Here is a 10,000-nt window from a genome sequence, read left to right as displayed (position 1 = left end):
AGTTTGGCCTCTCGCCCCAGGGCAGCTTCCTAGAGGACACCACAGGAGAACAGTTCCTCACCTACAGATACGACGACCAGGTCAGTAACACACACACACACGCTCGCATGCACACACACACGCACACACTCACATGAACACACACGCATGCACGCACACACACACACACACACAATAATTCACGCACACATGCATGCACGAACACACAATATATATACACACAATATATATATATATATATATATATATATATTATATACACACACATACAATAATTCACGCACACATGCACGCACGAACACACAATACATATATACACACACAATATATATACACACACACACACACACAATAATTCATGCACACATGCATGCACAAACACACAATATATATATATATATATATATATATATATATACACACACACACGCACACACATGCTCACAAACTCACACTCTCACGCCTCTTCCTCTGTGGTTGTGTGTTGGGGAGTGAGTTCCAGATGGTGATAGATTGCCCAGTGGACTATTGAGGCGGACGGAGAATCCAGGTTGTGTAAACAGTGGAATGGTGCTGCGCTGGGCTGCTCTGTTTGCTTTATGATCTACCTCAGGTAGCTTTTAAAAAACCTGTTTATGAGGCCGGGAAAAACAACTAGGGCTCCCTACCAACGCAGGGGATGCTGGTGGCATTCTGTTTTGTCATTAGTGGTACCTCCTAGTAGTCCTTTAAGAGTTGGACCTCCTCGTAGTCCTTTAAGAGTTGGACCTCCTAGTAGTCCTTTAAGAGTTGGACCTCCTAGTAGTCCTTTAAGAGTTGGACCTCCTAGTAGTCCTTTAAGAGTTGGACCTCCTAGTAGTCCTTTAAGAGTTGGACCTCCTAGTAGTCCTTTAAGAGTTGGACCTCCTACGTAGTAGTAAGAGTTGGACCTCCTAGTAGTCCTTTAAGAGTTGGGCCTCCTAGTAGTCCTTTAAGAGTTGGACCTCCTAGTAGTCCTTTAAGAGTTGGACCTCCTAGTAGTCCTTTAAGAGTTGGACCTCCTAGTAGTCCTTTAAGAGTTGGACCTCCTCGTAGTCCTTTAAGAGTTGGACCTCCTAGTAGTCCTTTAAGAGTTGGACCTCCTCGTAGTCCTTTAAGAGTTGGACCTCCTAGTAGTCCTTTAAGAGTTGGACCTCCTACGTAGTAGTAAGAGTTGGACCTCCTAGTAGTCCTTTAAGAGTTGGGCCTCCTAGTAGTCCTTTAAGAGTTGGGCCTCCTAGTAGTCCTTTAAGAGTTGGACCTCCTCGTAGTCCTTTAAGAGTTGGACCTCCTAGTAGTCCTTTAAGAGTTGGGCCTCCTAGTAGTCCTTTAAGAGTTGGGCCTCCTAGTAGTCCTTTAAGAGTTGGACCTCCTAGTAGTCCTTTAAGAGTTGGACCTCCTAGTAGTCCTTTAAGAGTTGGGCCTCCTAGTAGTCCTTTAAGAGTTGGACCTCCTCGTAGTCCTTTAAGAGTTGGACCTCCTAGTAGTCCTTTAAGAGTTGGGCCTCCTAGTAGTCCTTTAAGAGTTGGGCCTCCTAGTAGTCCTTTAAGAGTTGGACCTCCTAGTAGTCCTTTAAGAGTTGGACCTCCTAGTAGTCCTTTAAGAGTTGGGCCTCCTAGTAGTCCTTTAAGAGTTGGGCCTCCTAGTAGTCCTTTAAGAGTTGGACCTCCTAGTAGTCCTTTAAGAGTTGGACCTCCTAGTAGTCCTTTAAGAGTTGGGCCTCCTAGTAGTCCTTTAAGAGTTGGACCTCCTCGTAGTCCTTTAAGAGTTGGACCTCCTAGTAGTCCTTTAAGAGTTGGGCCTCCTAGTAGTCCTTTAAGAGTTGGGCCTCCTAGTAGTCCTTTAAGAGTTGGACCTCCTAGTAGTCCTTTAAGAGTTGGACCTCCTAGTAGTCCTTTAAGAGTTGGACCTCCTACGTAGTAGTAAGAGTTGGACCTCCTAGTAGTCCTTTAAGAGTTGGACCTCCTAGTAGTCCTTTAAGAGTTGGACCTCCTAGTAGTCCTTTAAGAGTTGGACCTCCTAGTAGTCCTTTAAGAGTTGGACCTCCTAGTAGTCCTTTAAGAGTTGGGCCTCCTAGTAGTCCTTTAAGAGTTGGGCCTCCTAGTAGTCCTTTAAGAGTTGGGCCTCCTAGTAGTCCTTTAAGAGTTGGGCCTCCTAGTAGTCCTTTAAGAGTTGGGCCTCCTAGTAGTCCTTTAAGAGTTGGACCTCCTAGTAGTCCTTTAAGAGTTGGACCTCCTCGTAGTCCTTTAAGAGTTGGACCTCCTAGTAGTCCTTTAAGAGTTGGGCCTCCTAGTAGTCCTTTAAGAGTTGGGCCTCCTAGTAGTCCTTTAAGAGTTGGACCTCCTAGTAGTCCTTTAAGAGTTGGGCCTCCTCGTAGTCCTTTAAGAGTTGGACCTCCTAGTAGTCCTTTAAGAGTTGGATGTCTTAGATACTGTATCAAAATCTCCTTTTGTGGTATAGGTAAGTCAATGTTAGGAATAGATCAGTAGATGGTGAAATACCTGTAGATGGTAAGTAAGCCTTTGAGAACCAATGTTTCTGGAGCCTAGTGGCCCTTAGGGCAGGAGCCTATCTCCTGTTTCTGTAGCGTGAGGCAGCTTGATGTACAAGTCCACCCCCTGGACATGACACTAGCATGTCGCAGAGACCTTCCCCCAATCCAACACTTGATGCTGAGTGCCAAGCAGGGAGGCCATTTTTATAGTCTTTAGTATGACTCGGAAGGGGATCGAACTCACGACCTCCCAGTCTCAGGGCGGACATTCTAACCGCAAGGCCACTGATCTGGTTACCTTTTGATGTTAATCTTGTAAAATAGATCTGTAGAGGAGGCTCATATTGTAAAATAGATCTGTGAGTGGTGAAATGGTCTTGATCTCTCATGTCTGACCGCTGTCTGAGGTGGACAGGACGATGCCTGACTGTGCTGTAAACCCCCAATCGGTCTTCCAGCTTTCTCAGGAAAGGGGAGCGTGTCTTGGGGGAATAATTCAACAAAGTTATTATTGGAAATGAGGAAAGGAGACGGCATCACCCCCAAAAATAGGCCGTACCAACAAGGTGCTCACTGCATTGTGCTCTTTAAAAAACAATCATCAGTAAATAAGATTGTATTAAACAGAGCACAATGCATTGAACTATTTGCTGTTGCTGTCTGTGTTTTGGTTGATGCTACCTTAGTGTAGGATAACTGTATACTTGGTCAGTATAATTAAGTGATACTTCTGTATGATCCCTTGCATGAATCTTTGTGATGTGAAATGACATTCAGTGATTCAGCACAGTAGCTTGTGTTCTATAGTCACAGTGTATGTATATAAAAAAGGCACTCGTTGTAGGAAAAGTTAAAAAGCCTTTAAATAGCAAATGCATTGTAAGAATTAAAACCAAGCACCTAGGTGTTGAGCGAGCACAGGCCTCCAATAGGATGTCTGACATGCAGCAACGTGTAGGTGTGTGTGTTTAATTTTAGCCATGCTTTTGCCATTTAATAAAGGCCTTTTCACTTTTTCCACAACAAGAGAGCCTTGGTTTCAGCTTTTTTAAATCAATCTCTTCACCTCTTCCCAAAGAGCTCCTTGTTGTTGGAGTTCACCTGTGTCCAGACTGACACGGTCCACTCCTCTGTATGTACTCACTCCCACCACACAAATACCTCTCTCCCTCTCTCTCTCTCCCTCTCTTTCTCTCTCTCTCTCTCTTTCTCTCTTTCTATCTCTCTCTCCCTCTCTCTCTCTCTCTCTCTCTCTCCCTCTCTCTCTCTCTCTCTCTCTCTCTCCTGTCTTCTTTCTCTCACTCCCACTCACTCAACCTTTCCACGTCACTTTCTCTCTCTGTCTTTGTCACACAAACACTCACATGGAGTCATGCGGCGCGACATACAAAAGTCTCACTAAGTCGTATTTCACCAAGCTGTGTTGAGCATTAAATACGTGTGTTTTATAGGCTACTATCAGTATTTGCTGTAATCAATTAGTCAGAGAGCTAAAGATTATGTGATTCAGGCAACTTGTGAAACATCCCACTCACATGGAGGGTCTTCTGCTCGATCATTTCTACACTAACACACACACACTCACACACACACACACACACACACACACACACACACACACACACACACACTGGAGCAAGAAGCACCTTATTTCTCTGACCATGATGTCATATTTGTTTTTGAGAAAAAACAATCAATATCCATTTCTGATGTGTCTGGAAGTTTGTCACGCCATGTGAAGCCTAGTGTAACATTGTTTGTGAGGTTGTTATGTGTGAATGCATGCGTGGATGCATGCTCGTACATGTACAATACGCGGTCGCAGCTGCTGCGAATTTGCACAGGTTTTTAAACTCTCTTAATTGGTTCTGCAATGCAACTCAAATTGCTGAGTCGAATACACGCACACACCTTCACGCACACAAGCACACACACACACACACACACACACACACACACACACACACACACACACACACACCCAAGCCTTAGTGTCTCTCTAGCTCTGATTGGCATGTGGGACTGAAGAGGAACAGGGAGTTGTTTGGAGTGTGTAGACGATAAATGAAACACAGCTGACATGTCATGAGAGAGCAACAATTTATAAAGTTGAGAAAAATAGCTTTCTATGCGCCGTATGTGAGAAAAGATACTGGGTGGAGGCACGCACAATACTGCCATTCTTCTCCCCGCATCTTCTGAAATGTGGAACATTCTTCCCTGTTTGATTAAAAAAATTGGTACACTGCAGAGGACTGATCCATCTGGCAGGGGTCTGCAGCTAATAAGGACATCTCCCTCTTTCTCTCAGCTCTCTGGACAGGGAAACACATAACTCTGCTTAAACGTCGAGTACATCATGTTTTGAAATCCTTGCAGCTGACAAATATGATATAAGTGACCCTTAACATAATGCAGAAACATGTTGGGATGGTTATGCTTGATTTAAAAAAAAAAAGATTTGTGCGGAATGTTCCAGCTTTAGCAACAACACATATGGTCCAGAACTTTTTTTTATTTTTTCCATGCAAGTTTTCGAGCAAGGAATCAGCAGTACCAGTCTCTTGGACCAGAGCTAGTTGAATATAGATGAACGATGACGTTTTTTTTTTTCTTCTCCTCTGAATTTCAAATATGCAGTAAAAAGTCAGAGTGTGCAGAAGGGAGAACAATGGGTAGTTATGGGTCGCGTTCTGAAGATCTGTCCCGTTTTCACAAGCGCACAGGAATGGACTTTTCCCCGTTAAACGTTCTTTCACTACCTAACCTTTCTCCAGAGATGGGTCCATATGAAACACATAACAGGCTTCTCAATGGCTTCAGCAGAACGAGGAATGTCGAATTTCAACTCGGTAATTTGTGTGTAATTATGTCTATATTGCCAGGCATACTTTCCACATTCGGTAGGCTTTGTTGCGGTCACCCTGTCTTGTACCCCCTGACTACAGGAGATGTGTATAGCGTCGTATGGATGAATGTATAGCCTGTCAGCGTGGCATCAGTAGGCAGGCTACATCACGCCCAGTTTGGATGTGTTAACAACAAGCGCTGTGGTTTGTTGTCCCCCCTAGTAAAGGTGCCATTCCCACCATATATCTCTACCCCATTCCTGTCCGATTTACAGTAGGCGATGTGTCTGGGGTTTAGGCCCTGGGTCTTGATTTAGGGGGAAGGTGTCTGTGGTTTAGGCCCTGGGCCTTGATTTAGGACTGGGGTGTTTGACTCTTGTTGTGGGTTTTCCTGTACTACTGGATGTGTGACTAAAGCTATGAGGAGTTGAGTGAGAAGAAGAATGTGTGTCTTAGCCAGATGCTGTCTAGCCTCTGGGATAGCGTCCAGATGACAGGCAGTAGGCGGTCCGAGCACCGTATACCGGGAACATCGAGGTTGCGGGTTCAAATCCTGCGCGGGTCCTGTACGCTAACCGCAGTATGTGTGTTGACTGTGAGGGCGTTTACACGTGCGAAAGGCTCCAAAGAACCCTGAGCCCATCCAGAATCGTTTCAGGCGCACGGCGCTGAGTCCAAATGAGGGTCTGCCCTGGGAAAACCAGCTGGAGTTGGCATGATTAATAAAACCGCTGTGCAGAGTGTAGGCGGAGGAGTGTGTGTTGGCCCGACCCAGGAGGCTGGTGAGGGGAGGAGTGTGTGTTGGCCCGACCCAGGAGGCTGGTGAGGGGAGCAGGCTGACTGAATAGGGGCTTCCTGGTCTATTCTGAAAAGGCCGAGGCCGGTAGAATGCCAGGGGTTCCACGGTTCGGAGTGCAGCTCTGTTCCTGGAGATGACAGAGGTCTTACTCTCTCTCCCAGGAATAGAGCATGAGCAAGACGGCAAGCACGTCCGCGTGTCTGACTCAGTCTGACTAGGCACAGCCTCCGTTGAAAACGTCTCTCTCTCTCTCTCACTTTCTCTCTCTCTCTCTCTCTCTCATACATACTCTCCCTCCTCTCTCTCTCTTTCTCTCTCTGTCTGCCTCATACACACTCTCTCTCTCTCTGTCTTCTCATCTTTCTCTCTTGATCTGCCTTAGAAATGACTTTCTCTATTTCTGTTTGTCTTTATCTCCCTCTGATTCCTGATTGCGTTACACTCTGTCAGTGCCTCAGTCTCCTCCTCTATATACACTCTGTCAGTGCCTCAGTCTCCTCCTCTATATACACTCTGTCAGTGCCTCAGTCTCCTCCTCTATATACACTCTGTCAGTGTCTCAGTCTCCTCCTCTATATACACTCTGTCAGTGTCTCAGTCTCCTCCTCTATATACACTCTGTCAGTGCCTCAGTCTCCTCCTCTATATACACTCTGTCAGTGTCTCAGTCTCCTCCTCTATATACACTCTGTCAGTGCCTCAGTCTCCTCCTCTATATACACTCTGTCAGTGCCTCAGTCTCCTCCTCTATATACACTCTGTCAGTGCCTCAGTCTCCTCCTCTATATACACTCTGTCAGTGCCTCAGTCTCCTCCTCTATATACACTCTGTCAGTGCCTCAGTCTCCTCCTCTATATACACTCTGTCAGTGTCTCAGTCTCCTCCTCTATATACACTCTGTCAGTGCCTCAGTCTCCTCCTCTATATACACTCTGTCAGTGTCTCAGTCTCCTCCTCTATATACACTCTGTCAGTGCCTCAGTCTCCTCCTCTATATACACTCTGTCAGTGTCTCAGTCTCCTCCTCTATATACACTCTGTCAGTGTCTCAGTCTCCTCCTCTATATACACTCTGTCAGTGCCTCAGTCTCCTCCTCTATATACACTCTGTCAGTGCCTCAGTCTCCTCCTCTATATACACTCTGTCAGTGCCTCAGTCTCCTCCTCTATATACACTCTGTCAGTGCCTCAGTCTCCTCCTCTATATACACTCTGTCAGTGCCTCAGTCTCCTCCTCTATATACACTCTGTCAGTGCCTCAGTCTCCTCCTCTATATACACTCTGTCAGTGTCTCAGTCTCCTCCTCTATATACTAGGGGTGCACCGATTGCAAAATTCTGGGCCGATGCCGATGTTTAAAATAACAATCCGGCCGATGGCCGATGCCGATGGCCGATGTTTACTTTATTTTATTTTTATTCCCCCTTTTGTGCCAGGGAAACAAAGAAATGAAGTGTTTGGTTCCAAAACGCAGATTTTTTATTTCACTTTAGGGGAAAGCAAACTACACGTGCATTTGCAGTGTTAAGTCACAGATCTTCTCTGAATCTGCAGCTGGGTAGGCTACGTTTTGCAACAAAAAAAGCCGTAATTGTTGCGACATAACATCGGCCACTACTATCGTTGAATGTCATTTTATTTGCCGATGGGCCGATGGCAGTCAACAAGGCCAACATCGGCCAATGCCGATGTTCGCCCGATGCATCGGTGCATCCCTACTATATACGCTCTGTCAGTGCCTCAGTCTCCTCCTCTATATACACTCTGTCAGTGCCTCAGTCTCCTCCTCTATATACACTCTGTCAGTGCCTCAGTCTCCTCCTCAATGTCCTCCTCTTCATACCCCTCTTGAGAGCGGTCTGCCCTCTCAAAATATAGACGTTCCAGAAGGAACCAGGGAGGCATTAATACAGACCAGACAGACCCTAAACATTCTGTTTGAATTATATTGCATAGTTCAAATACATTGGTAAGTAGGGAATTAGTGCAATAACCGAACCCAGAAAAAAAGCAAAACTTCAAGCATCTGAATTTACTTATATTGTATAACACCAGCCAATATAATTCTTCTCCTGGTCATTTCTAAGAACAGTGATTTGCTTGGGGAATATGATGAAGTCATAATGTTTAACCTGTGTTGGAGAGAGAGAGTAACACATAAGGGCTAGGGTTTCTGAGTCTCACGGGTCTGGATACAAACGGAGCCCGGTGCCACAGATATACATAAATCTGCCTCCTTGTCTGGGCTTGCGTTTCAATTCACGACATGTTGCTCCCATCCTCAGTCCCGTCTGTCTGATTCACAAAATCTCACATGACTAGAAAGATGAATGCAGTAGCAGAAACAAAGTGAATTGGAGCCATGGTATGTTACCAATCTAAATATATCAGATCAGGTCACAGGGCCGACTCAGTCCTTCGGGAGGGACCATCTTTCTGGAATGGAATTGAGCCGGGACCCCTTCGTCCCCAGCCAGCGCTGGTCGTGGTATGCCCAGAATGCAGGGGTATTGTCTGGGCTGAGGGGGTCCGTGGTTGGCGTTTTGGCGCTGTAGGTCTTAAACCCCTTCCCCCTGTTCTGGAGCTGGGGGGGGGGGGGGGGCAACACTGACAAGAGGCCATGTCTTCGCAATTGGACTGATATCTGACTTTGTCTATCTGTCTGTAGTTTCTCACTTGTTTCTGGTAACATATTTAAATTGAACTGTGCCTTCAGTGTTTCTTGTAACTAAAGAGACCCAGGTGTGTCTAGGGTGAAGCCTGGCTGACTGCATAGAGCAGGGTGAGGTAGAGCAGAGCAAAACAGAGCAGAGCAGGACAGAGCAGGACAGAGCAGGGTAGACTAGGGCAGGGCAGGGTAGACTAGGGCAGGGCAGGGTAGACTAGGGCAGGGTAGGGTAGACTAGGGCAGGGCAGGGTAGACTAGGGCAGGACAGGGTAGACTAGGGCAGGGCAGGGTAGACTAGGGCAGGGCAGGGTAGACTAGGGCAGGGTAGGGTAGACTAGGGCAGGGTATGGTAGACTAGGGCAGGGTAGGGTAGGGTATAGCAGGGTAGGGTAGGGTATAGCAGGGTAGGGTAGAGCAGGGTAGATTAGGGCAGGGCAGAGCAGGACAGAGCAGGGTAGAGCAGGGTAGATTAGGGTATAGCAGGGCAGAGCAGGTGAGAGCAGGGCAGGGTAGATTAGGGCAGGGTAGGGTAGAGCAGGGTAGAGCAGGGTATAGCAGGGTAGAGTAGGGTAGAGCAGGGTAGAGTAGGGTAGAGCAGGGTAGAGTAGGGCAGAGCAGGGTAGAGCAGGGTAGAGCAGGGTAGAGCAGGGTAGAGTAGGGTAGAGCAGGGTAGAGCAGGGTAGAGCAGGGTATAGCAGGGTATAGCAGGGTAGAGTAGGGTAGAGCAGGGTAGAGCAGGGTAGATTAGGGTAGAGCAGGGTAGAGCAGGGCAGAGCAGGGTAGATTAGGGTAGAGCAGGGTAGAGTAGGGTAGAGCAGGGTAGATTAGGGAAGAGCAGGGTAGAGCAGGGCAGAGCAGGGTAGATTAGGGAAGAGCAGGGTAGATTAGGGTAGAGCAGGGTGGGGCAGGGTAGAGCAGGGTAGAGTAGGGAAGAGCAGGGTAGAGCAGGGTAGAGCAGGGTAGATTAGGGAAGAGCAGGGTAGAGCAGGGTAGAGTAGGGTAGAGCAGGGTAGAGCAGGGCAGAGCAGGGTAGATTAGGGAAGAGCAGGGTAGAGCAGGGTAGAGCAGGGTAGAGCAGGGTAGATTAGGGTAGAGCAGGGCAGAGCAGGGTAGATTAGGGAAGAGCAGGGCAGAGCAGGGTAGATTAGGGAAGAGCAGGGCAGAGCAGGG

At 47.1% G+C, this 10,000-nt stretch overlaps 1 protein-coding gene across 1 annotated transcript in view; it reads left to right on the top strand.

The window, feature by feature from the left end:
• Positions 1-10,000, top strand: part of adamtsl3 (ADAMTS-like 3) — a gene marked incomplete at both ends in the record, with an annotated part of 117,191 nt that overhangs the window by 303 nt on the left and 106,888 nt on the right. Inside the window, one exon of the mRNA XM_084437457.1 lies at positions 1-80. This exon is cut by the window's left edge and continues 40 nt beyond it. Within this exon, the coding sequence (XP_084293583.1) occupies positions 1-80 (80 nt within the window). The remainder of the gene's footprint in view (positions 81-10,000) is intronic.

This window comes from Borostomias antarcticus, assembly GCF_949987555.1.
Source record: "Borostomias antarcticus genome assembly, chromosome: 4".
NCBI classification, from domain to species: Eukaryota; Metazoa; Chordata; class Actinopteri; order Stomiiformes; family Stomiidae; genus Borostomias; species Borostomias antarcticus.
This window is presented reverse-complemented; position numbering and strand designations above follow the sequence as displayed.